At 54.1% G+C, this 27603-nt stretch overlaps 2 protein-coding genes across 36 annotated transcripts in view; one reads left to right on the forward strand and one right to left on the reverse strand.

Moving 5' to 3' along the window:
* MADD (MAP kinase activating death domain) overlaps positions 1-4297 on the forward strand; it is a 42290-nt gene extending 37993 nt beyond the window's left edge. For 21 of the 35 annotated variants that reach the window (XM_084774738.1, XM_084774740.1, XM_084774767.1 and 18 more), the window contains 3 exons: positions 1093-1162; positions 2976-3022; positions 3350-4297. In XM_084774738.1, the coding sequence (XP_084630864.1) occupies positions 1093-1162; positions 2976-3022; positions 3350-3454 (222 nt within the window). In that variant the 3' untranslated portion in view covers positions 3455-4297. The remainder of the gene's footprint in view (positions 1-1092; positions 1163-2975; positions 3023-3349) is intronic. The other 14 variants (XM_084774752.1, XM_084774753.1, XM_084774754.1 and 11 more) reach the window with 1 other exon arrangement.
* Positions 4298-4433: 136 nt separating this feature from the next.
* Positions 4434-25469, reverse strand: MYBPC3 (myosin binding protein C3). The gene is made up of 32 exons (XM_084774826.1): positions 25356-25469; positions 24256-24522; positions 23451-23567; positions 23265-23372; positions 23024-23172; positions 22567-22684; positions 22135-22183; positions 21947-21976; positions 21735-21788; positions 20683-20846; positions 19630-19762; positions 19146-19270; positions 18961-19066; positions 18709-18875; positions 18233-18398; positions 17572-17678; positions 17298-17327; positions 14351-14490; positions 14034-14114; positions 11516-11675; positions 10881-10985; positions 10585-10773; positions 9632-9766; positions 9370-9537; positions 7911-7999; positions 7588-7783; positions 7274-7413; positions 6958-7117; positions 6722-6858; positions 6078-6257; positions 5865-5902; positions 4434-5762 (listed from the first exon to the last, which is right to left on the reverse strand). Exons 1-32 carry the CDS (start codon positions 25378-25380, stop codon positions 5693-5695), a joined length of 3903 nt encoding a protein of 1300 aa, XP_084630952.1. The 5' UTR covers positions 25381-25469; the 3' UTR covers positions 4434-5692.
* Between the last annotated feature and the right edge of the window lie 2134 nt (positions 25470-27603).

The following is a 27603-nucleotide window of genomic DNA, read 5'->3' on the forward strand; positions in this document are numbered from 1 at the left end:
CCTAGTGTGGCAGCATGCCCATAAAGATCTTAGGGTTCTCCCAAGAAGGGGTAACCCCTGTGTACTCGTTTGAACCATGAAGGACTAGAGAGGTGGCTCCTCATGCCATCTCAGCACTGTGCCCCTGCCCACCGCCTTGTCCAGCCCTCAGTGCTCCCTCCCCACCCCAGCCGGGCCACACCATATCCAAACCGTCCCATATTGGAAGGCTGGGTCCTAGAATTAGCATCCTACAGGGAGTAATAGTGAAGGCTGGCTTCTGGGTCAGCCTCCATGGTCTGAAAGAATGGAGCAACGGCTTGTGGCCTGACCCATCTTCTGCTGTACAGCAAGCGGCTGGGGTAAACAAAGCTCTGGCCCTCCCAGCGTGGTTATGCAGCTTGGAATAACACATGGGAAAAGCATAGACTTGGAGTGGCAGTGTGCTTGGATGTGAGGCCCAGTTTTACTCATGAGCAAATAAGCGTTCTGACCCGACTTCTTTCTTACCTGTAAGATGGAGACAATACCGTAGGCTGTACCAGGTAGATAAAAAGTTGTAAAATGCCAGTAACAGCTCACAGTCGCTGTTGTTAATGTTACCGCATACTTCTCGGGAGGTCCTGGATCCTGTGTCAAGGAAGATAAGATCATCTCTCACCCTAAGGACAGTCTGAGGGGAGCTTTGCACCTGTGCCAGCCCTCTGCGCCGGAGGAGGATGTATGGAAGGGTAGACACCTGATGGGCTGAGTCAGAGATCCCTGGGGCACTGTGTCCTATGAGTGCTGCCCTGGGCAGAGGGTGTGGGAGGGCAGCCCAGGCCAGCAGAGGGGCCTTCGGGTTGGGTTTGACCATTAAAACTAATGCCTTCATTTCTCTCCCATGCTCTCTCCTCCGGCCAGGAGCGGAAGGTACTTACCCTTTCTGCTTTCTTCGCTTCTTAGCGCTTTTGATTGTGTGTGTGTGGATTCTTATGTCCTCCTTTTGGGTACTAGGTTTCCTTGGGGGGGCATGGGGGCCATAGCTGGGAGAGTGGGCTTCATGGGGCAGGGGCGGAGCCTTTGGGCCTTACGCCCCCTCCCTCCCTCCCTCCCTCCCTCCCTCTCTTGCAGGTTTTCATAGAGCTGAATCACATTAAAAAGTGCAATACAGTTCGAGGCGTCTTTGTCCTGGAAGAATTTGGTAATTACACTATTTTGCTCTTAGGTCTGGACTCACATGGCAGTAACTGTAACCCTGGAGCTCCAGAGGAGGGGACTAGGGACAGGGGGACAAAAGCCTCTGCAGAGAGGAGTGGCAAGGAGAAGAAAAGAGCCCCGGGATGGAAAGGAAAGGAAAGGCAGGATAGTCAGTGGTCCCTGCAGATCAGGGAGCCCTGGGCAGGGTTAGTCCAGGAAGGTAATGACGGAGCACCCTCTTTTTCCTGGCTTTGCCACCCAGTGGTCAGAAAGTTCTGGGGCAGAACAGACTGGTGATCCTCAAGCTCCGTTGTGTCCATGTTGCCTGCTGCCATCTCTCTAGCAGCCCGAAGGTGCCCCACCCAGCCTCCCTGGCACCGCTCTGGGTCCCACTCGGCCTCTGTTCTAGCGGAAGGCATGAGGCGCCACAGGCAGACTCAGCTGAGGCCAGCAAGCCTCATGGGCCTCAGAGGCAGAAGGGGGCAGGGCTATCTGGAAGCTGGAACCAGCCTCCCCAAACAGGCACTAAGGAATGGTGTGGTGGGTTCACCCTGGGGCTTTGAGTCCCTGCTGTGTTTGTGCTTCATTCTTTTGTGGCCCTCATCGCTGCTATGAAAACCTTCGTCCTCCAGCAGGTAACGTGACCTCGGCTCGAGCTGCCTTTCCCCAGGCCCCAGCCTTGGGCCCTGCAGCGGGTGGGTGGGCTCCTTTCAGCCAGCCTAGCTGCTTACTTGGCCAGCAGTGGTCTCTCCTTCTGTCCTCACCCTCTTCCTTCCCAGGGTTACCCCCCCCCCCACCTTGTGCTGGCTCACCGCTCTGAGTTCTCTCTTCACTGTTCTCCCTTCTCTCTTTTGCCAGAGAGATACTTGGGGGACTCTTCCAACTCAGGAGAACGATCTGGGGGCTTCTTGCTCTGCCTTTGATGAGTTTATTTCATGCTAACACTGGGTTCTGGGTATTCTGCCTCCCAGGGTCAGAAGGTGTGGCCAACTCTTCGTTCTGCCCTCTCTGCCCCACCCCTGGGTGTGCAGGGGTGGGGGGCGGGGGTGGAGAATGCCATGGCCTTCTCCTGGTCTTGCAAGCCCACACTAATGGCTGGACCCGGGGGACCCTACTCCTTCCTCTGGCCGGGCACAGACCCCGCATGGCTGGGATAGGTTGACTCCTAATCTTGCGTTCTGGGCTGTGGACGTGTGCATTTGCCTGACTGCTCCCCTGTCACCTCCAGCTGGGTGCTGTACCTGCCTTTCTCTCCTGCTCAGTGTGTCTGCTCCAGAGCCCTCTGACGCTCTCCCTCACACAGGCAGGCCCAAGACTCTCCTGCCTCACAGGGAAGGACACTTTCAAGTCCGATGATGTGTTTAGTATGCTGTTACCTCACACAACCTCATGTCATGACCTTCTCTGTGTGTGCGGGTTGTGGGAGGAATGTGACTTATTGTGATGAGATCCATGGGCTCTGGTGACAAGGATGAGTTCATGGGCATCTCAGCAAGCTGAGGCACAGGCTAGAGACCACTGTCTCCCCTACTGCAACTACTCAAAAGCCCTGGACAGTAGGCATGGCCAGGCAGGAAAATGCACAGCCCTCCCACCTGGGGCAAGTAAAGAGCTGCGGCAGACTTCAGATGTCTATTCAAGGAGTCTGGCTGGACAGGGTGGCCTCTGCTCTGTTGTAGCCTAACCCGCTACAGCCACTGTGAGAGGGACACACAGGGAAGGGGAGCCTGGTACCGGGCACTGCCGCCTGGGGGAGCGTGACACTGTTGCTTTTAGTTTTGAACTCTGTGTTTTGTCTCTTGCCCGTCCGGTTTTAGTTCCTGAAATTAAAGAAGTGGTGAGCCACAAGTACAAGACACCAATGGTGAGTACGCTGCTCAGCCACACCAGGCCGGAGCGCGTGGGGCTCCTCGGGAACCCTTCGGACAGGAGGGGTGGACCCTCCTGGGGGAACTGGTCCACATTCTAATGGTTCACAAGTGGAAATACATCTTTCATCCTGGGAGGTGTAGACGTGCTGACCCCCCCCCCCCAGGAGAAAAGCTTCCAAAGACTTGCCCGAGGCTCACTCAACCCAAAGGCCTGTGCTAGTGTCAGGGGCAGGCCTTCTACTCTGGGCTGACCCCTCCACCTGTGACAGTGCAGGAGTCTCAGTGTGGCTGATGTGCCCATTTTCCTCTGTCCCCCGTAGGCCCACGAGATCTGCTATTCTGTGTTGTGTCTCTTCTCGTACGTGGCTGCAGTCCGTAGCAGTGAAGAAGACCTCCGAACCCCACCTCGGCCTGTCTCTAGCTGATAGAGAGGGGTCACACAGCTGGCCCAGCCCAGGGGTCACCCTTCACCTCTTGCTGCTCCTAAAGCGCCGAAGCTGCTGTGACTGAAAAGGGGACAGTGTGTGTGTGTGTGTGTGTGTGTGTGTGTGTGTGTGTGTGTGTGTTCTCTGCAAGCTCCTTCCCATGGTGTAGCTGGTTTCGTTTTGTGTCTGAGTGCGTCTTTGTGTTCAACTGTCATGGGGCTAAGCTGGACCTTCTCTTCCTCCGATACCAGACTAACCTGATGTCCCCTCAGGGCTCCAGAGAGAGTGTGTGTCTGTGTGGCCACTGCGAGCCCTGCATTGTGTGTCCTTGAGATGTTTGTACTGTGGCTCCATGTCCTTGTCCTTATACCATGCAGTTTAGGGGTCTTCTCTCCATCCTCTGTGATGGGGAGTGACAGACACTTGGGGACAGTCTTCCTGGATGAGGGTTGGGGAGGAGTGAGGGAGGATTCAAGTCACACAATTCCTAAACTGCTGCCGCGGGGGGGCACGCTGCTCCCTGCCCCGACTCCATCGACGGGTGTTCCTGACTGACTACCCTGTGCTGAGCTGACATCTTTGCAGTGTGGTCTCTTTCTCACTTTGAGTATGAGAGGACAGAGGGCCGGGGTGCTGGTGTTCCCCCAAGAACACCAGCTGTTCTGCCTGAGAGCCAGGGCGGGTGAGTCCAGTACGCGTGCCTGTCTGCAGGCAGTGTCTCCTGGCCTCAGTGCCAAAAGAAAGATATGGCCTGGGCAGGAGAAGAATGTAAATATTTCAGCTCCACATTATTTATAGAAAAATGTACAGCCGTGTGATGTGAAATAAACGTCTTCAGCTCTGCGAGAGCTCCCTGCCGCCCTATGCCAAGTGATGCGTCCCCTCAGCTCAGGCCGGAGGAAGGCCGTCCCTGGGATGCCAGAGGGCTACATGAGGGCTGTAAAGGCCTGGAGTGCTCCGGCCACTAGAAGCACCTGTACTTGAACTTCTTGATAAAGAAGTCATAAGAAAACACAGATGCTGCTCTGCTTTCCCCATACAGGTGTGATCAGGTGTGTCGTGATGTGGCCTGGGCCTCCCACAGGTCCTGCGGGCCAGGGCTCTGTGCTCTTGACCACATGTGTATCTTTTTTTTTTTTTTTGGTTTTTCAAGACAGGGTTTCTTTGTGTAGCCCTGGTTGTCCTGGACTCACTCTGTAAACCAGGCTGGCCTCAAACTCAGGGATCAGCCTGCTTCTGCCTCCCGAGTGCTGGGATTAAAGGCGTGCGCCACCACTGACCAGCCCAAGTGTGTATCTTATGTTGAGTAGAATGCAAAGTAGAAGCCAGCCCAGGTCCAACAATGGCTATGCCATGGGAAACCCTGTTACTCTGGACACAATACCTACCACCGCTATGACACTTCTGAGACCTGCTGACCACAAGATTTGTAAGGAAATGTGGTCTCTGTGGAGGAAGACAGAGAAGGTTGTGATTTCCCCTGTCTGAGCTGGATGGAGTCACCCTGTCCCATGTGAGACATGTGGTCATGAGCTGTGGGCTCATGAAGTCTTTTTTTTTTTTCCCCGTTTTTTGAGACAGAGTTTCTCTGTGTAGCCCCAGCTATCCTGGTCTCACTTTGTAGACCAGGCTGGCCTCAAACTCACAAAGATTCGCCTGCCTCTGCCTCCCATATGCTGAGACTAAAGGCGTGTGCCCGCCCCACCACCCAGATCAATGAGGTCTAAATGCAACCAGTGAAGGACAGGACCCTGTTACCCCACCCACTGTTCAGCACCCAGCTGCCGTTGCCTGGGTTATGGTGCTGAAGCTCATACCTGTGCCTACAAAGGAACACCTATGGCTCCTGTGGCTTTTCCTTCCACACTTTCAGGGCAACTGCCATCCTCTCTAGTGATAATGTCTCACAAATACAGAAAATTGCATTTCCCTATTTGGAAGATGGTGTGCCTGCCAAGATCAGGCAGATGCCTTCCTGTGGAGATGAACACACTGGACAGGAGACATCAGCCTCTGTGACTGCACTGATCATTTATTGTCCTTACATAATGAGCCAGCCAGAGGGGCCTGTCCCCAGTCACCATTTCTGAGGCCCACACACGTTATGCCCCCAAGATCAACAGCACTCATTAAGAGCTATGATGTCAGTTTCTGCAGAGCCTACCAGATCTGCCTGGTGTAACTGCTGGCCAGTCCTTCCAGTCCAGGGTGCACACGTGCACACACACACACACATATTCAGTAGCAGAAAGGGCTGCTCCTCCAACTCCCTTTTGGGTTTCTGGGATAGGCTGGCATCCATTTGTACCTAGAACACAGGCTGCCTTATGACTGAACTGAGGCCCCTCGTACCTCCCATTTCCTGATGGCCACCCTAGGCCCTTGGTCTCAAGTGGTCTGGAATACATACCTAGCCATTTCTGGGGAGCCATCCTGGTCACTGAGGAACTGTAAGAGAGAAGGCCACAAGTTGTGTCTTCCTAGTCTTCCAGAAGCCAAGATCCACTGAGCATGCCAGGTCAGTGCTCCAGCACCCACAGGCACTGCTTGAACCACACCCAGGGTCCCTGCTACTGCCCTGCCTTCCCCCAAGCTCTGGCCCAGAAGGCTCCTCACCTCTCACCTCCAGGCGGCACTCGCACTGTGCCTCGCCCTGCAAGTTGGTGGCCTTGCAGACATAGACGCCCCCATCGAAGGGGCAGGGCTTTCTGATCTCCAGGGTCAGTACTCCCTGCTTGCTGAACATGCGGAAGCGGGCATCTTCTCCCAGGTCCAGGCCATTCTTGAACCAGGAAATCTTGGGCTGCACGTCAAGGAAGAGGAGGAGGAGGAGGAAGAAAGTGTCTTGAGGAGGCGTGATGGGAATTCAGAGGGATTGTTCTAGAAGTTCTCGCTGGAGCACCAGACTCAGCCCAAAGTTGAGAGTGAACACAGAGCCTACAATGAGGGCTTAGGCCCTGTTTAGGTGGAAGACTGGAGATACACAAATTGGGGGAGGGGGCTGGAGAGATGGCTCAGAGGTTAAGAGCACACTGACTGCTCCTCCAGAGGTCATGAGTTCAATTCCCAGCTACTACATGGTGGCTCATAACCATTTATAATGTCATCTGATGCCCTCTTCTGGCCTGCAGGTGTACATGCAGACAGAGCACTGTATACATAATAATAAATAAATCTTTAAAAAAAAAACAACAACAAATTGGGGGGAAGACTATCCAAATAGAGTCTAGAACACCCGTTAGTCTAGCCAGGATCTTGAGTCCCTACCTTAGGACTACCCCGGACAGCACAGCAGAGGATGGCATTATAGCCTGCGATGATGGAGCGGTTAGTCAAGGGCTGGGTGAAGCTTGGAGCCTCAGAGAAGTCCAGGGCCTTGTACTTGGGTGGTTCATATGTCATGCCTGTTGGTAACAAGTCTTGGTACCAAGCAGGTCACCCAGAGCTAGGCTCCCTTCCCTTCCTTCCCCCACTTCCCCGCAGTGGGAGTGAGTGTACAGCACCTGGTCTTGGGATAAAGACAGGCTCCTTGGTGGCAGCGGCTTTATCACTTGAACCCACCATGTTATGGCTGAAGACCCGGAAGTAGTAGCCATTGCCAATAACAAGCTCCGAGACCACACAATGAGTGCGACGGTAATGCTCCAAAACAGTGAACCACTCCTGGAAGGTGTGGGGGGAGAGGGGGCTCCCTGAGGGACCTCTGCCTTTCTTGGGTACCCCTTGTACCTCCACCTCTACCGTGGAGGAAACCAGATTAATGGATTGGGGGCTGGCAGTAAGGGGAGGGCTGCTGGAGGCGCTTGACCCCAGGCTCACCATGGTCTTCTTGTCAGCCTTCTGTACAGTGTAACCCCAGATCTCTGAATTGCCATCATCTTGGGGTGGCTTCCACTCCAGAGCCACATTGAAACCCCAAGTCTCAATGACCCGGATATCCTGGGGAGGACTTGGCTTATCTGCAGGAGACAGGTCTGATTGGATCACTGCACAGCCTGAAGCCACATGAGCAGAAACAGGGGCTGCCGGCGTACAGGTGCCCCTGTCTCTAGCCATCTTCTGCATGAGCTCTGAGCTGGCTTCCCAAGCTCAGGAGAGCAGTGTCCTGAAAGGGAGGCACCTGTGCCACATACCCACGATCTGCAGGACCAGTGTTGCCTTGTCCTCCATGTTCTCAATGCGAACTGTCACCTGGTAGGTGCCTGAGTGGGTGCGGCGGGCAGCTCGGATGAACAAGATGGTGTCCGTGGGGCTGTTGCGGATGCTCACCTCCTCACCGGCCAGTGGCTGCCCCTCTTTGGTCCAGGTCACTTGGGGCCGGGGTTTGCCCTAGGGAAGGATGGCGAGACCAACCCTGAGCTGGCATATACCAGCTACATGTGGACTGAGGGTCCATGGCCCCAGGAGATCTTTCCACTGTGGTTTCTCCTTTAGGACAGGGAAGGGGTCACCCTACCTGAAAGGGGAGGAGGAGGTTCACAGGCTCCCCAACTTTCTTCTGGATGGTCTGGCGCAAGTGTCTGGGCAGTTGGAACCGTGGTCGCTCTGAGGGTGGAAAGAGGGTAGCGCCACAGGGTCCGTCTACCTATAGCTCAGCCCTAAGGATCCCACCGGGCCATTCTCTTGAGGCAGGGCCCAGAGCACTGTAGCTGAGAAGAAAGCTGCCCTGGGCCAGAACCCTGTAACCCACAGCAATTCCAGTGTGCTCCACACTAGATGCTGTACACTGAGCCTCGGTACACTGCTGTCATTTTGGTTTGGGGTGTGTGTAGTTTTCATTTTTTTTATATATTTATTTACATCTATGAGCATTTAGCTTGCATGTATCTATGTGCACTATGTGTGCCTAGTGATTACAGAGGTCAGAAAAAAAGCAACGATGCACACCTTTAATCCCAGCACTCGGGAGGCAGAGGCAGGCGGATCGCTGTGAGTTTGAGGCCAGCCTGGTCTACAAAGCGAGTCCAGGGCAGCCAGTACTACACAGAGAGACCCTGTCTCAGAAAAAACAAACAAACAAACAAACCAAAAAAAAAGCAGAAAAAAGCAATGAGTCCCCTGGAACTGGCGTTATGGATGGTTGTGAGGCCCGCATATGGGTGCTGGAAACTGAACGCTGGTCCTCTGCAAGAATAGCAAGTGTTCTTAACTGCTAAACCATCTTTCCAGGCCTTGTTTTTCAGATAGCCCAGACTGGCCACAGGCTTCTCATCCTCCTGCCTCCACCTCTAAGTGCCAAAATGGCAGGCGTATGCCACTCTGTTCAGCTTCACTTCACGAGGGTGAGGACGTTATTTGGAGTCACACGTCTTGTAATATGTGAGTAAATGCTGTGATTCTAGGCTTTTGGACACTCCGCCCAGTACTGTTTCAGTTTGTTGCTTCTTTCCACCCTGGAGAACCAACCCTTCTGCCTTTGTTGAGGTAAAGAACAGAAGACCGAGCCAGGCCCAAGTGGCACACGCCTTTAATCCCAGCACTTGGGAGGCAGAGGCAGGGCTGTGAGTTCGAAGCCAGCCTGGTCTACATAGTTCCAAGACAGCCAGGGCTACACATACAGAGACCCTGTTTCAAACAACAACAACAACAGCAACAAACAAGAGCAGATGAATGGGCAGTGTGTCTCTGATGGCACTAAACTGCCCTGAAAAGCCTCACTGTTCAGTTCTGTGGACAATACCTATGTGTTGGGGCTGAGATCCAGATCATGGAAGCTAAGGCCTATATTCTCCCTGTTCCAGACCTAGGGGCTGGTGGAAAAACCAAGAGAACCCAAGGCACAGATGAAGGCCCTGGCCCTTCCTGTCCCCCGACCCCGACCCCAACCCTGCCCACTAAAGCCCATGCCTCTGGCAGGGTCTCCATGATTGGGAAAGGATGATTGGTGGTCGGCCTTGGAGCAGAAGGACACTCACGCAGTATCTCCTGCACTGTCACAGGCTCCTTGGTGATGACCGGGGCTCCAGGCCCTGCCACATTGTGTGCCCGCACTCGGAACAGCAGCCGTGCCCTAGTGGGTAGGTCCTTCACCAGCAGCGAAGTGCGCTCTGTCAGCCCCTGCTGAGCAGGCACCCACTCGGAGCCTGAGGGTGGGCATAGTTGAGAGAGAGAGTTAAAATCACACCTCCCCTCGCTACCCCCCCCTTCTGAGGGTTAGCCCCAGGGCAGAGTGCTCACAGCCTTCCAGGCAGTACTCCACACTGTAGCCATCCAGGCCGCCGGCACCCACACGTTCTGGGGGCCGCCACTTGAGTGAGACAGTGGTGTCTGACACATCCTCCACAGTCAGGTGGTTTGGTTCACCAGGGGGCCCTGGACAGAGGAGGGTAGAGAGGGTCTGGGCACTAGGCAGGGAAGTTGCTACTCATGATCGGGACCTCAGCTGTCCGATCTCATAGGAAGTATTTCCCTTCTGTTGGCTCCCAAGCGCTTCCAGAACACTTGGCCTTTGCCTTGACTTACAAACCAAGAAAGAGACTGGGAGCCAAGAGGACACAAAGGTGCACAGGACTCGACGGTCAGTGTAGGGGGCACTAGAAGTGTAAGGGAAAGCCAAAACCTAGCTTGAAATGAGGGAATTCCCTGGCAATGCGCAATTCGGTGAGTTGCACAAACCTGAAATTAGTTCCGTAAAAAAAGGGAAGCCTGGGAGGGCATGGTGCTATGGCTCGTCCGGCATGCAGACTCTTTCTCTTGCAGAATACTCAGGTCAGTTCCCAGCACCCACGTGGTGACTCACTCTCCACTAACTCCCATTCCAGGGGATCCAATGCCCACTTGTGGCCTCAGAGGGGGTGGCACCTGTCTTTATCTCAGCACTCAGAAGGCAGGGGCAAAGCGGGTCTCTGAGTTCCACGCCAGCCAGGGCTACATAGTGAAATCCTGTCTCACACTGGGGAGGGATGTCGCTAGCATTCACCAGAGTGAGGTGATCCTGAGACCACTGAACTTGTCCAGCCTGAGTTTCCTCATCTGTAAGGCAAGGCAGGCTTTCCTCGATGACGCTGGACCATGCATGCAAAGGCCTGTTGCAGAGCCCCCACCACCACCAACCCATCAGCTAAGAGGCTGCTACCATCCACCCCCTTGGCCCAGGGTGTGCTGGGCCCCCCCCCCCCCAGCGGGTTTACCAATAGGCATGAAGGGTTGAGAGGCAGGGCTGGGCCTGGACATTCCCACAGCATTGACTGCGTAGACTCTCATCTCATAGGCCACACCCTCGATCATGCGCCTCGCCTCATGGCTTAGCTCCCTCAGCAGGTCGAAGTTGAGCCTCATCCACCTGTAGCTCTTCTTCTTCTTGCGCTCCAGGATGTACCCTGAGAGCGGAGATGAGGACTCGGGTCTGTGCCCCGGCCAGCGATAGGGGTGACAGCTGCCCTCGGCGGGGGGGGGGGGGGGGTGTCCCTGTGCCCTGTGCACTCACCCAGGACAGGCTGCCCACCATCGTAGGCAGGCGGTTCCCACTGCACAGTGCAGGAGTCCTCGCCCACGTTGCTGATTTTAGGGGCCGCAGGAGCATCTGGCACATCTTGATGGGAAAGAGGAACCACATCAGCTCGGTCCAACTCAGAGTCACACAGCATTGCTCATCCCTTCTCCTCCTCACCACCCCAACCAATAATGACCCAACCAGTCTGCTCCCACCCCCACCCCCACCCCCCCACCCCCACCCCCCCACCTCCACCAGAGCCAACGCACTCTAGACACCGGACCATCCTACCATCCTACCACGTATGGCTCCCCACTGTTCTTTTTCACTTCATGTCCCAGCTCCAATCAGCTGCAGCTGCCTGACCCCACCCAGCCCTCCAGAGCACAGTGGTTGTCCTATGTTCATCTCTCCCAGAGAACTATCAGTGTCACACACAGTGACATTTCTACACGTCCATTTCCCTTTCAATCAGGGCTCCTCCCAGGCAGGAAAAAAAAAAAAGTACCAGTCATTACCATTACCCGTTTTAGACTGTCCCTGTCTTAACTGTTGAGTAAGTGAGTGAGCAGATGGGCCCTCCCTACTGTTGTCCTGTGCTCTCCGGCCTGGAGCTCAGGGTGCCTCACCGATGACCTTGACTGTGAGGTTGACCTGGTCCTCGCCCACGGGGTTCTTTACTGTGACTGTGTAGACACCTTCATCTTCCTTCTCTGCCCCTTCAACTGTGAAGACGCTACGGTCTTTGGTGGTCTCCACACGGACCCGGCCCTCAGTCTCACACAACAGCTGAAAGGGAGAGAGTTGGGCACAAGGCCCAAGTCAGACCTGAACCTAGACAGTAGCTATCAGCCTTTTGCTGAGAGGGAAGTTCAGTTCAGGGTCTGTGGGAAGTGGTGGGGGCACAGCCCGGGTGGAAACTGCACCCCTGTGTTTTTAAAAACTTAAATGTGGGGCCGGGCACGATGGCACAAGCCTTTAATCCCAGCATTCCGGAGGCAGACGCAGGTGGTTCTCTGTGAGTTTGAGGCCAGCCTGGTCTATGAAGAGAGTCCAGACCAAGCAAGGCTACACAGAGAAACCCTGTCTGGAAAAAAAAAATTAGTGTGGCACCATAAAAATGACACAGGCAGCCGGTGTGGTGGCGCACGCCTATCCTCTGTATGCCTCAGTTTCCTTCTCTGTCAAGTGGGAAGAATGTGACCCCACAAAGCTTGTGGGGCTTCGGAAGGACCACTAGACGCTCAGAAGAGCCAGCAGTGACACGGAAGAGAACGGCAGAACTGGACCATGCCAGGCAGCTGCACTTGCTTCAGAGCGCCAGGGAACCCACTCACACATAGCCAAGGTCACAATCTCAACCAGTAAGAAAGCGTCCTCCCTGCTGGCTCGCTTTCAGAGAGCCAGAGGTGAGGTGCAGGTTGTTGGGGGAGAAAAGTTATCAACGATCTTAACCGGCATGGAACCCTTCATGCCAGGGAAGGGTCCACTGGTGCACTGGCACGGCTGCTGTGGGATAAGAGCTGCCCTCTGCTAGAACCTGCTCCTCACAAAGGAATGCCAGGCCTGCTACTGTAACCCCGATCAAAAGCCAGTGGCTGAGGAGGTCACAGGCCCTGAAGCTGAGCCTGCCATCTTCAGTGTGCTAAAAGATCATGACGTCCAATTGTCTTGTAAATGTTTATGGTTCTACCCCATAGACTTGGCTGGCCTCGACCTCAGTTGAGAAGCTTCTTTTGGGGCAGTCAAGATGGAGATGCATAAAAGTCAGTGCTGGGAATAAGAGACCAGGCCGGGCGGTGGTGGCGCGTGCTTTTAATCCCAGCACTCTGGAGGCAGAGGCAGGCAGATCGCTGTGAGTTCGAGGCCAGCCTGGTCTACAAAGCGAGTCCAGGACAGCCAAGGCTACACAAAGAAACTTTGTCTCAAAAATCCAAAAAGACAAAAAAGAAACCAAATGTTCAGCCCTAAGTCAGACAGCTACCAATCCCTCTGCCCCCTTCCCAGAGCTCAGGGAACATTTTGGCAGGTAAGGCTGAGAGACGTAAGAGCTAGGGAGCATGGGGAGGAGTGCCTTTGAGGTGCTGTCCTCTGGCCGTGCCACAGCTATAGCAACCACAAACTGTCGGCGCCTGTGGTTGCCCGCACGTGAGAAAGCCAGCCAACCATCTGAGGCAGCCAAGGAGGTGCTCTCCGGTCCCCACCCTGAACTGAGGCACTGCTGGCCAGGCATAGCTGCGGAGGATGCAGGGGTCCGTTCGTAGGATGCTCATGCTCCAGTGGACAGTCCCACGCTCATGCATGTATTGGCAGCACTAACTGAACTTAGTGGGTTACAGAAACAGTAGAGGCAAGTGGATGTCTGAGTTCTGAGGCCAGCCTGATCTACCCGGGGAGTTGCAGGTTAGCCGGGGCTGCGTAGTGAGACTCTGTCTAGAAAAAAAAAAAAGGAGAAGGGGTGGGAGGGTGAGGGGTGGGGAGGGAGTGGGAGAGGCTGTGGGGGTAAAATGGTGGGTATGCTCACATTTCATTGTATGTATGTATTAAATTCTCAAGAATAAAGAAAATTATTAGTAAAAAAGAAGAAAGGGAGGCCGGGCGGTGGTGGCGCACGCCTTTAATCCCAGCACTTGGGAGGCAGAGGCAGGCGGATCACTGTGAGTTCGAGGCCAACGGGGTCCACAAAGCGAATCCAGGACAGCCAAGGCTACACAGAGAGACCCTGTCTCAAACCCCCCCCCAAAAAAAAAAGAAGAAGAAAGGGGGCCGGAGAGATGGCTCAGTGGTTAAGAGCACTGGCTGCTCTTCCAAAGGACCCAGGTTCAATTCCCAGCACCGACATGGCAGCTCACAACTGTCCATAACTCCAAGATCTGACACCCTCATGCAGACATACATGCAGACAAAACACCAATGCATATAAAATAAAATAAAATAAAATATTTAAAAAAAAAGAAGAATGGGGAAAATGAGTCAGGGATCTGGGAACCATTCCAATCCCAATGGCTTCCTAGCCAAACCAAGGTGAGGAGACTGTCAGCTTCCTCCCGGTGATGCACACTGTGAGAGCCCATCAGGTCGTGCTTTAGGGTGGGTACCGCATATGTAGAGAAGATAGGCCCAGCCACAGCCCGGCTTCAATCCTACCTTCTTATCAAACACCCACTCCTCATCGGCACCTGCATCTTCTGGGGCATCCGGGGGCGGCCCAGCTGGGGCTTTCTTCCCCTGGGAAGAGAATGGCCCGGAGTTAGGGGTAAGGGTGCTGAGCCAGCTTTCCTTATATCTCCCATGCACCTCCCACCATGTTCTGCCTTCTGGCTCGTGGAGGATATCTGTGCTCCCAGTGAGTGGGACTTATTATCCCTGCGAGGGTAGGATAGGGTACGAAGCAGAGCTTGACACTCATCTTGTCCCACACACCCATTGTATAGGTAGGGAAACTGAGGAGGGAACCACAGTACCTGTGTGACAATCTTCTGCCAGACCACAGTGGGAGCAGGGTCCCCAGAAATAGGGACATCCAGGCGTAACTTATTCCCAGCAACCACCACAATGGTGTCGGGTGTGCTCCCGGGGCAGTCCAAGTGGATCTTGGGAGGTTCTGCATGGGGGAATACAGTTCAGAGAAAAGGAGGCAGAGGAGGTGCACAGGTAGCTTGGTGGATGCCAGGAGCTCATGTCCTTGATTGTTGTTTTTTTTATCAATTTCATAGCTGGGTGTGGTAGCGCACGCCTTTAGGCCCAGCACTTGAGAGACAGAAGCAGGCAGATCGCTGTGAGTTGGAGGCCAGCCTGGTATACACATTGAGTCCAGGACAACCAAGGCTACATAGAGACCCTGTCTCCAACAAACAAACAAACAAACAAAACAAATCAATTTCATCTTGGTATAATTTATGTACAATAAAAAGTACAAATTTCAGCATAGTTAGTCCTGTAGGACTTTTGCTTTGTTTTAAGACAGGGTCTCAGCCAGGCATGGTGATGCACACGTTTAATCCCAACACTCAGGAGGCAGAGACAAGTGGGCTAGGACAGCCTTGTCTACACAGAAAGCTCCAGGACAGCCAGAGCTACATAGAGGGACACTCTGTCTTTAAAAAACAAAACAAAATAGAGTCTTACTAGTTTAGTCCAGGCTCCCTGCCTCAGCCTCCTGGGAACTGTTGCAGGGTCGGTGGGAAGGCATGGAGAGCCAACTGCACCTCCGTGTGGTACCCACCCTTACGATCGTTAACGTGTGCCATTAGGCCTGGAAGTCTTATTATTGTGTGTGCACGCGCTGCGCGTGGGCGGGGCATGCTGTAGTGTGCGCACGGTCGGAAGGCAGCTTTGTGGAGTTGGTGTCCACCTTCTACTGAACTTAGGTCCCAGGCTTGTGGGACGAGAGCCTTTTCCTCTGGAAGCTTCTTCAATGGCCCAGTCTTGAGATTCTGAGTACACGTATACACCTGTATGACTTCCAGCCCAAACAAGATTTAGAACCTTCCAGCATAGTCAGAAACATCTTTGGGAAGTTTGGAATATTCTGGTTACCAAGTATCACATCTGACCCACTGTGCCTGGGGGAATACCACGTAGCCTACCAAGGGGAGAAAAGGGGGGCACACAAGTCAGGAGAGCCTCTGTTATACAGGTCCAAGGAAGTCTTTACCACACGATTTTTGGGGGCCTTTAAAACACTAACCCACCTTCTGAGGCAACAGACGATCAGTGTTCAGTGCTTTCAACACTGTTCACCATGAAGACTTCCTTACATGGGTTGATGATGTCGCTGACCCTACTTTGGTCAGCACTGAGCTGGAGAAAGCCTTAGCCTGAGCCAGTCTCCTAAAGTTAAGATTCTGAAATGTCTGATTAAATCTTAGTGTCGAAGAAAAAAAGGGTGCCGTGGTGGTGGTGCACGCCTTTAATCCCAGCACTTGGGAGGCAGAGGCAAGCAAATCTCCTAGTTCAAGAGCAGCCTGGTCTATTGAGTGAACTCCAGGACAGCCAGGGCTGTTTTACAGAGAAACCCTGTCTCAGGAAAAGGAAGGAAGGAGAGAAAGAAAGAGAGAGAGAAAGAAAAGAAAGAAAGAAAGAAAGGCATATCAAAAGAAAAGAGATGTCTGAGAACACCTCACACTGGTGGCATCATCCCCGTGAAAAACACACTGTCACCTTTCATTTTAGACCTGAATAAATGAGAGCCAGAAGACATGACTCAGTTAGCAAAATTAGACTTGAGTTTGAGGCCCAGAACCCACATAGAAAAGCCAGATGTAGCCAGCATGGTGGTACACGCCTTTAATCCCCGCACTTGGGAGGCAGAGGCAGGCGGATCTCTGAATTCAAGGCCAGCCTGGTCTATGAAGCCAGTCCAGGACAGCCAAGGCTACACAGAGAAGCCCTATCTCGAAAAAACAGAAAAAGAAAAAGAAAATACAGATGCACACATATAGTCCCAGCCCTGGAAAGGTGGGCACAGGAGAACCCAGGTGGATACAGGTGGATACCTGGGGCTCGCTTAATGGTCACCTAACCTCACTTAATGGGTGAAGGTGCCTGAGGAGTAACACCCAAAGACAACTCTGGACTCCATAAACACCCACACATATATGTGCGTGTACAGTAATTCACCTGCACAGACATGAACATACACACACACAAAGAATTTGAGGCCAGAGAGATTATAAATGAGCCTTCGGATCATGGGAGGTTGGGCTGGGTTGCGCTGGATAGATTTATGTCAACTTGCCAGAAACTCTAGTCATCTGAGAGAAGGAGGCCTCCATGGAGAAAATGCCTCCCCTCCACAAGATCAGGCTGCAGGCCAGCCAGTAGAGTGTTTTCTTAGTGATTGATGGGGGAGGTCCTGACCAATGTGGGTGGTGCCACCCCTGGGCTGGTGGTCCTAGGTTCTACAAGAAAGCAGGTTGAGCCGGATGTGGTGGCGCACACTTTTAATCCCAGCACTTAAGGAGGCAGAGGCAGGTGGATCTGTGAGTTCGAGGCCAGCCTGGTCTACAAAAGGACAGCCAAAGCAACACAGAGAAACCCAATCTCAGAGGTGGCAGGGGGCACTGAGCAAAAAAGTCACAAGGAGCTAGCCAGTAAGCAGCACCCTTCCATGGCCTCTGTATCAGCTCCGGCTGCCAGGTTCCTGTCCTGTTTGAGTGCCTGTCCGGGCTTCCTTCCATGGTGGACTACAATGTAGGCATATAGGCCAAATGAGCTCCTTTCGCCTCAGCTTGCTCTTTGGTCATGGTGTTTTGTCACAGTAATAGAAACCCTAACTAAGACATGGCTCTTAGGTCTTATTCCCAGATCTTTGTCATCCCTACGTCCGAAGTGGGAGGGAGTTAGGGATGGCATGGGGTGTGGGGAAGGAGACAAAGCTGAGGGGGTACAAATGGTCCCAAGACTCACCCTGCCTGGGCACAAAGTCAATCTTGACCTCTGAAAGAGAAGAAAAGCAAGGAACACTAAGGGAAAGGAAGTGCCCGGCCACAGGGCATCCTGGTCATGTCCCCAACACACACACACACATACACACACTCACACACCACACACACACACACACACACACACTCACACACCACACACACACACACACACACACACTCACACACCACACACACACACACTCACACACCACACACACACAATACACACACACCACACACACACTGTGCTAGCTCACCCATGAAGTGGAGCTTGGCAGACAGGTTGCAGGCAAACCCTTCAGGCACAAAGCTGTAGTCAGCCTCGTCGGCAGGTGTGACATCATCAATGGTCAGTTTGTGGACCCTGAAGGGCAGTGGAAAGTCAAAGGACCCCTACTGGGTCACACAATCCTGGCCTCTCCACACACCCGCAACTTCAGGGCGCTGTGCCTCGCCCTAGCTCCTTGGTGTTCTGATATTTTAAACTGTGGGTTCTTTCCCTAATTTCGTGTTTTCCAGCTCCCTCACATGTTTTCTGAGGTCAGCAGCCTGGGAGTCTGCGTGGGGCATCCCCATGGTGGAGGGGAGGAACGGGGCTGGGAGACAGGCAAACACTGATCTGGATAATCCATGTGAACTGGAGCCCAGCACGGCCCCCAGAGGCTCTGGGACCAGCCAGCGCCCGCCTCCTCAGTGGCCTCCTGCCAAGTCTGGTCACAGTTGAGGGCCTGGCAGGGCACCTGACCCTGCGTGTCTCCCACACTCTGCCTCTGTACCTCTGTCCTCTGTCTTAGGTGACTCTCCCTGTGACTCCCTCCCATGTCTGGCCTCTGTAATTTTTGTCTCTCTGGCTCCTTTTCTCTCTTTCTGTCACGAGTCGTCTGGCCTCTCTCCTTAGCCTGCCACTCTTTCACTCACCGCCCTATATGGGACACCTTTATGCGGCTGTCAGGCACCAGTTCCTTCCCATTCTTCAGCCACACGCCACGGACGTTCTCATCTGAAACCTCACACTTAAACACAGCCTGGTCCTTGGCGCCCACCGCCAGGTCCGCGATGCTCTGGTACACCTCCAGCTTCTTCTCTGGGGGATGGACAGAGAGCCTCTGAGCTCAGGAGGAATGTGCGCGGAGTGTGGGCCTTTGTGGGGATGCGTGGGCTCGCGGGCAGTGCTTGTGTTGCATGTATGTCTTGATATTATAGTTATACAAGGAAACTCAGGCTCAGGGGTGACACTGACCAGGCCCACGTGATCCGCCCAACACTTTCTGCAGTGCTCACTTCAGCACATCCATTTTACAGATAGGTAAGCAGACGAGGCTCAAGGTATCAAAGGCTAGCCCAGAGCCTGTTCCTTCCATGCGGCAAGCCAGGCTTGGGCTAGGGGCCCTCACCTTGCATGATGAGCTCTGCCACAGCCTGGTCCCCGCTTGTGCGTACTGTGTAGTGCCCTGCATCCTCCAGGGTCGCCTCGTTGATGATGAGGTGGTGTTTCCGCCCATCCTTCTTGAACCGGTATTTGAAGGTCTCCTCACGAGTCAGCTCCACCCCATCTTTCAGCCTGGTCAGAAAAGAGACAATGTCTCCTCTGGGCAGATGTCTCCATTCTCCAGCCCTGCCTTGCACCCCGACACCCCTGCACTCACCATTTGACTTGGGCCCCTTCTTCTGAGACCTCACACTCAAACTCCACCCGCTGTCCCACCATCACCACTTGGTCTTCCAGGGGCCGTGTGATCAGCACTGGGGGCTCTGTCGAGGGAGGGACAATAGAAAGGCTAGTTCCCTGGGGCCCCTTTTCCTCCCAGGGTCGCCTGTTCCCCAGACCCACCTTTGACAAAGAGCTCCGTGCTGCATTTCTCACCCCCCACCACACACTGGTAGGCTGCATCGTCAGCCAGTGAGCACTGGCTGATGGTCAGGGTGCGCTTGGTACCAATGGACTCGAAGATGTACCTGGGCAGGGCACAGAGGCATATCGGGGGGGTCCATGGGTGCCCCTCCTGAGCTCGGTGATCTTCACAAACCCCATGCCTGCTTCAAGCTTCAAGCTGACTTACTTGCTATGAAACGGAAGGTGCCATTGCAGTGTTCCAGAGAGAGAGAGAGAGAGAGAGAGAGAGAGAGAGAGAGAGAGAGAGAGGAAGAGAAGGAGACAGGTTAGGTCAAATGACCTGGAATTAGATTCTGGGGGTGGGGAGGAAATGGGGGATGATACCAATGGGGCCAGGAGCCAGAGAGATCTCAGAAAGAGACAGGGCAATGCCACTCTCCCCTAACCCCAGGGCCTGGGACTCCGCCCACCTCCATCACACCTGCCACTCATCTGAATCTCCTGTCCGTTCTTAAGCCACTTGACCTCGGCGTCCGGGTCAGCCAGTTCCACAGTAAGCCGGATCTTGTGGCCCTTGTTTACCTGGTAGGCAGGCTCCAGCTTCTTCTGAAAGGCTGAACCCCAACATCTCAGCCCGGATACCCCCAATGCTCACACCCTTTCCCCAGGCCACAGGCACAGCAGCCATGGCAGGTGCCTGCATCTTCCTCACTCTGCTGCGTAGCCCTGCCCCACCCATAGGGTTTCTGTAATGACCCTATCTTCTCATCTCTGTTCAATGTCCACCCGTCTGTCTGTCCCTGCTTTGTCTTCCTTGGAGTTCTTTCTAACTGCTCAGCTCTTGGGCAGGGTGAGAGCCATCCAGCAAGACGGAAGCTTGTCGCGAGAGCTAGGAGTGTCGTGCATGCCCCCTTCATTTTAGCATCTCTACCAGCTTCTCCTCCCTTAGTGCGGCCACTGCCCAGCTCTCAAGACCATTGTCTGGGCGTTGTGTTATAGAGATAGAACAGGACTTAGGGAGACATGGGGAGTGACCTAAGGCCATGAACCCCACTGATCTGTGGTATGGAGGACTCCAGAGTCCAGGCCCGCCTCTCAACAATGCCTCCCCTTGCTGCCATGTTGGTAAAGCCAGCTCCGCTGCTGGAGGACTGTGAGAGCCACAGATACTCAGGCAGGGCCTGGAGATAGTTGTGGGGTTCGAACTAGTTCCTTAGGTCTCTGTGCCTCAGTTTCCTCATTTGTCAAAGTGAATGGATAATGCTCCCTGTATGGTGGTGAGGTTGGGAATAATTAAATTAGGCAATTACATAAAACATGCAGTGCCTTGCTTAACAGCTAATTTGTTCCTTTTTCTACCTCTACTCCTTGTCTGGGCCCCAAAGGCTCCCTCAGCCCATATCCTACAGGCTTTTGTGTGGAGCTCTCTGGCCCAGCAATTGTCCTCTGTCGGGAACTAGCTGGCGCCTTCTCCTTTCCCATGTGGGGGAAGGGCTAACCTGTGTTCTTCTTCCCATGTGGGGGAAGGGCTAACCTGTGCTCTTCTTTTCATCGTGCTTCATGCCCTTGAGTCTCTTCAGCATGCCTCGCAGGTCCGTGACTCCGTGCTGGAAGGCAATGCGCTCATACTCTGATGGTGGCGCCTGTCTCAGGATCTCCCACACGTCCTCTTCCGCAGGTGCCTCCAGCTTTGAGTCCCTGTGTCCCACAGCCCACTGGGAAGTTCAAGGCAGCCCCTCCTCGTCCCTTCCTGAGGGTTCCTGGCCACAGGATGAGGGCCTGCCTCTGCCCCCTTCCCTTCCCTTCCTCCCCTGCCCCCCCCCCCCCGCCCCCAGTCTTGAACTGGCAGGGCTCTGGGCTGAAGGCGGAGAGGGCTTGAGCGCTCTGACGCTCTGACGCTGTCGGGCACTCACCTCCGGAAACTGCTGCTCCAGATGAGGAAAAAAAGGACAGGCGCACGTTAGAAGTCTAGATGCCTCCCTGCCAATACTGAGACCTTTTCCAAGGCCTTCGCTTCCTCACGCTTCCTCATACTGTGCCCCTCCTTTCCAGGGTAGGCCCTTCACTCTCCTTGATACCAGACAGAGTATCAGGACCACCGCAAGCCTCAAGGATGTCACCCTGGTGTGTATGAGTTCCACCAAACCCCAGCAGCTAGAGTGCGCACGCCCAGAGCTAACATTCTCTTGCCCCAGAGCCTCCCAAGCCCGTTCCTTACTCTCTGGGCAGGAGCAGCAGCAGTGGCCATGAAGGATGGATGGAGAGAGAGGGAAAGAAAGGACAGACAGAAAAAGAAACAAAATCAGGGGGCTGGGCTAGGTCCTCACGGCTACAGCTTTGGGGAGCCCTCTTCCTGCTTCTTGGAGTCCTCAGTCTACAGAAATGTTCTACTATAGATTCGATACGGGGGTTTTAGGGTCCCATTGAGGATGGCTATCAGGGCATATCTCTTTTCCACAGGGGTCATCCCACTTGACAAGGGAACCAGCTCAGAGAGGTACCTCATCTTGTTCGGGGCCACACAGCTGGGACACCTCAATGCCATGTCTTACTCCCCGCCCTGGACAGTATAACCCAAGGACTCACCTCTTCTTCAGCAGAGAACTAAAGTCCAGAGTCCCAGCATCTTCATGGCTGTCACTATGGAAAGAGATCCCATGCGGCGTCACTAAAGAGCTAGAAGGGGCTTAGGAGATGAGGTGGAGTAGGAGGAAGGGATGCAGCCAGGTGGGGCTCCCACCCGTCTCGGATACACCTGGAGTCTGTGTATGGGACAGACGGGAGACAGGAGACGGTACCTGGTTCGCCGACCTGCTCCAGCCAGGCTCCTGTGGGAGTTAGACAGCATCTCCAGTGACACAGGAGCTTGCCCCCACCCCTCACAGACTTCAGCTCAGACCTCCATGTGCCCCCCCCCATCTAAAACGTCAAGGGGCCTCAGCCTCTCACACCAGCCTCCAATTCCTGAGGAAAGAGAGCTACTCACGTGCGGCGGAAAGCTGATCTGAGGTCCAGGTCTCCAGAACCAACAGCCTCTGTGTACAAAGAGAAGGAAGTGATGGGGGAGGGGCGGGGGGAACTCAGGGAAGGGAGCACAGGACTCTTTCTTCTCAACTTTTCCCAGGGTTGGTATCCAGAGAGGCGGGGCAGTTGATAGCCCCAGTCTCTACAGTGGGCTGCCTCCTGCTCCCTCCCAGTTCAAACTATGTCAGGCAGGGACACAAACAACTGTAACAGAGTCCCACCTTTGACTTGCTCCCGAGTCTCCCACGTCCCTGAAAGCATGGATTTCTTTCACACCTTGGGGGATCAGCGCTGGTATCAGGCCACAGCTAAATTACCCTCCTTAGTGTTGGGGGGGGGGGACGACAGGATCAGGACCCATGAAGACCAGATAAAACCCCAGGACCCCCCTCACCATGGACAGTGAGGTTGAAGTTGCAGCTGTCAAATTTGTCCTTGGTAGACACCTCACAGCGGTAGCCCCCAGCAGAAGTGGCCTGGGCGTCTGTGATGTGTAGCTCAAACAGGTAGACCTGTGGGCAGGGGATGAAGGAAGTTTGGGGCAGGAGAGGCCCTGCATTCCTAAAGAGAACAGGTGTGGCAAAGCCTGCCACCTGGCTTCTCAGGGCTAACACTAGACAGAAGGGAGGTCTCCACATCTCAAGACCCATGGACTGGCTCCCGCTGGCACATGACCAGGATAAAATGCCAGGCAGATGTCTACACTTCAGAGCTGTTTTTGTGCAGGGCACAGCTGGCTCGGCTGAACATCTGGCTCGGTCGAACATCTGGCTCGGCCCTGCTTCCCAGTTGTCTAGCTTCCCCATGCCCTGACCTCCAGAGCTCTTCATGGCCCTGGCCAGGTGTCCCACCTTGCTGGCTCTGTCATAGCTGTCGTGCAGCTGCAGGTGCTGGCCCACCTTGCTGCTCAGATCCACCCACTTGCCCTTGAACCACTTGACCACGGGTGGCTTCAGGAGGCTGGCCCCAGCCACACGGGCAGAAAAGATGATGCTGCCACCTGCGAGAAAGACGTGAGAGGCTGAACTTGGGGTGCTCTGGTGCTTCTTTTCCCATACCATCCCCGAGCACAGAAGCCCCCCCCCCACTCACCCACGGTCACCTCGCCATCCTGTGGCCTCATCAAAAAGAGGCCAATCGGGTCATCAGGAGCTCCCTGACTCCCTGGGGTTGAACCGTCTGGAGCTACTGAAACGGACCCTGAAAGAAGGCTGCTTAGACCTGTCCTGGGACAGCCCCCTCCCACCGGCCTGGCCTCATTACCCAGCCCCCTTTCACCTTCAGTATTCGGGACATTTTCTTCCAGCTCGGCGGCTAGAACAGGGACATCTTTGGGGACTCCTGGGGCCTCCAAAGGAGTGGGAGCAACTGCAGCCTCTGGCTTCTCTGGAGGAGCTAAGGTGGGGGTCACAGCACAGTTTCTAATCAGAGCCCCCCACACACACACACCGCTTACACACACGCGCACACACACACACCGCTTACACACACGCACACACACACACACACACTGCTTACACACACACACCCTCTCCGACATCGGACCTGTGTCCCACCTAAGATGCATCTCACTTGCCCAGTAGTGTCCAGTCGCCTTCAGCCCCTGGGCTTCACTCCAAGGAGAGGAGGCAGCCAGCTTCTTATCTCACCCCCACAGTCCACCTGTCCTATGTCCAGATTTCTGCTCTGAACAGCTCTGAGATCCATCTGCTGTCCCTTTCCAGGCTCTGGCCTTGACCCAGCACCTCCAACCGACACCGCCACCACCACCACCACCACCACCACCAAGCTCTTGGATTCCCTGCCAACACACATAGCTAGCTAAGTCCTTATCTGGGTGTGACCCAACTCTGGGTCCCCCACGGGAGAGGACTCTTCCTAGCTCTGCTCACGTTTTTCCCACCTCCACAACTTGGAAGGGCTGCAGCCGCAGCTAATGCCTAGAGAGATCTTGGTGTAGAAGAGGGGCGTTTCTGCCTTACAGCATTGCCCAGGCCAAGGCGAGCGTCCAGAGTCCAGGCCCTGTGCAAGGCTACAGCTGAAGTTCAAGTTGGGCCTCGGGGAGAGGGCATCAAGCTCTTACCTGCCTCTGTGACCTTGAGGTCAAACTTGACCTTTGAGGAGCCTGCAATGAGCGCATAGGAGCCCTGGTCGTCGGGGCCCGCATCCCGTACTGTCAGAGTGTGCCGCTTGCCCTCTGCTGCCAAGCCATACTTGTCACTGGCACTGATGTCCCTGCCGTCCCGCTGCCACCGCACCTTCACGCCTGACCGCTCTGTCTCAGCTTCAAACACTGCGGCACTGCCTGCGGGCACCTCCGCCGACCGTGGCTTCTTGTTGAAGGCTGACGCTGAAGAGGCAGATGGAGGTAGCACGGGTTGGGGTTCCCTAACGCCCTTCTCCAAAACGACTCCACCAGTTCTACAGGGTAGGTGCAGCCATCTCTATGTCTCAAGTGTTAACTGACAGACGATCACAGATGAAAGAGCTCAGGCTCTATACTCTCGGATCCCCTCCCTCCTGCCCAGGGTCACCGGTGGTGGGCCCAGCCCCCTCTCACACAGTGGGGCCCTTGGCAGGGGCCCCAGAACGCTGCCTACTTGGAATAGAGCTAAATTTGTCCTCTGAGAGCTTCAGACTGAGATAACACTAGCCTGGGTGTAGCAGGGGGCTGGGGGCTGGATCCCTGAGCCCCGTGACCTCTGCAAGGGCATGAGGGCCTGGTCCAGGCCGTCGACTACAGTGTCTCTGTCCTTTGCCTGTTCTTTTCCAGAGAAGAGAGGCACATCTGGAGTCAGGCTTGTTGTGAGTGCCCCACTTCAGGCTCATGTGGCAGACAGCCAGAGCTACCCCCACCTACTACTGTACATTCAGAAACAGAGACCAGTAGGTGCTCAGGTGACTCAGTACTGTAGCCTAAATTTGAGTTCCTTGAAGCAAAGACCATCGCTGAAAAAGATAGAGTGAGGTGTTGACCCTGGGTTCTTCCTAACCTAGTGAAGTCACCTCTCAGTGGGCCTGACACTGAGTTTTTCCTCGGTCTCATCCAAGGGGTGGAAAAAGAAGCAGAGAATTAGACAGAGACCAAAGGAGAGACTTCATCCTCCACCAGGGTCTAGACCTGCCCACAAGCTGTGTAGACCACTGCCCCAGATCCGGCCCCAACCCCATACACGGAGCTACCTGCTTTCTTCCCTGGCTCCGGCATCTTCAAACCAGTCGCAGCAAGCACTGAGCAGGTAAGGCCAACCCAGGAGGAACTGTACAGTGTCCCGTGTTCCCAGTATTTATGAGGACCACCCCCTCCCCAACCCTGCCTATCTGCCTCCTGCTAAATATAGACAAATTCCATCCAGCTGAGGTATTTTCAGGGAGCAGATAGGACCACTTGGTCCTCTGGCTTCTCTTGCCCCTCCCCCTCCCCCTCCCCAGCATGACAGATGGCTTCTGCATTCCCAATCCTCTGTGGACCTCAGGGGTGGCCCAACCCTCATCTGTGTATCCATCCAGCGGAAGACTACCCTGTAGAGGGGCTCTTGGCCGGTGACACCCACAACTAAAGGATCAAGGGCACATGTGCTGGGGGGTGGGGGTGTCCCGGGATAGGTGTTTGATTAGCAGAGCCTTTACACACATTACTGTACCACAAAGGGCAGGGGCTGGCCTTGGACCATGGAATCCTGGGGGGGTGAGGGGGGGCTTAGTCTAGCAGGGAGGAGAACAATGCTGGGAGTTAGTGTCACCCCAAGAAATACCTGCAGGTGAGGGCGTGGGAGCCAATTTCTAAATGAACTCCAAAGAAGACAGGAGCAGAGCTAGCTCTTCCTGAAGTCACTAGGACCAAGCAAAGAGCAATGCTAGAATTTTCTGAATGCCCTCATCTCCCACCCCACTCCCACTGTTCTCGTCCTGTACTGAGGCCTCCATTGTATCAGGTTCATCAGCTGTTACGGGGGGGAAATAAATTATAGGAATCCCAATCAAGCAACACTAGTAGTACACATTGTTTCTCATCAGAAAGGGACGGGGGGAGTCCTTATATAAGCATTTTCCATATAATAGACGCTTAACAGCCATGATTTCCACCCATTTTTAGTTACTTTAAAGCCACGTGACCTGCTCCTAAGTCTTGTGTGTGTGTGTGTGTGTGTGTGTGTGTGTGTGTTGTGTGTGTTGTGTGTGTGTGTGTGTGTGTCTGTCTGTCTGTCTGTATGGTGAAGCTATTAGTAGTATTCCAGATGGTCTCAAATTTATGACAATCCTCCTGCCTCAACCTCCTACATGTTGATATTCCAGGCATGTATACCAACCACTCTGAGTCTTCCAGAGAACTGGTGTGGGGCTGGAGAGATGGCTCAATGGTCAAACGTATTTGTTGCAGCAGGGCACGTGGCGCACGCCTTTAATCCCAGCACTCAGGAGGCAGAAGCAGGTGGATCCGCTGTGAGTTCAAGGCCAGCCTGTTCTACAAAGTGAGTCCAGGACAGCCAGGGTAATACACACAGAGAAACCCTGTCTCGAAAAAACAAGAACAAAACCCAACTACCCTCCCAAAACGTATTAAGATTTTTTTTTTTTGTTCGTTGTTTTCGAGACAGGGTTTCTCTGTGTAGTCTAGGCTATCCTGGACTCACAATCCACCTGCCTCTGCCTCCTGAGTGCTTGGGTTAAAGGCGTGTGCCACCACGCCCAGTGTGATATATAATATAGATATATTATATTATATATATTATGTATATATAAACTGCTGCTCTACCACTGAGCTATCCTTAGCTTATATCCCACAGCTTTCTCTTCAGGCACTGCAGGGAGCATCAGCGTGGGCTACGAGGGACCCACATGTCCAGGAGGTATGCAGAGGTCTTTCCTCTATTATGTCATCCTTCAGCTTTCCATCCATTTAGTTTAGTTTTGTTTTTGTTTTTTGTTTTTTGAGACAGGGTTTCTCTGTGCAGCCTTGGCTGTCCTGGACTCACTTCGTAGACCAGGCTGGCCTCGAACTCACAGCGATCCACCTGCCTCTGCCTCCCAAGTGCTGGGATTAAAGGCGTGCACCACCACGCCCAGCTCCAGTTTTCCATTCTTAAAATGGGGGAAATATTAGGCCCCTTACCTCAAACTTGGCAGATGTTAAGTGATCAGAACACCTGTGCAATATTGGCACCACCACTGCCATCACTACTGGGTCTTGTCCAACTCGGCAGATCATGAGTTTAAACCTCCCTGGTGCAAAGGGCCTGTCAATGCAATCCCTGCATCTGATAACAACCCAGGACTTGTTTCACTAGAAACTAAGTCCATGGTCCCCATGTCCCTAGGGTCCAGCTTTGGATCCTGTCCACTGGACAAATGAGAGGAGAGACATCTGTGCACACGGGTGCACCCTGGACCAGGCACACACAAACTTTTGAATGAGACTCTTGAGCTGGCA

Source organism: Acomys minous (assembly GCF_964271855.1).
Source record: "Acomys minous genome assembly, chromosome: 3".
Lineage (NCBI taxonomy): Eukaryota > Metazoa > Chordata > Mammalia > Rodentia > Muridae > Acomys > Acomys minous.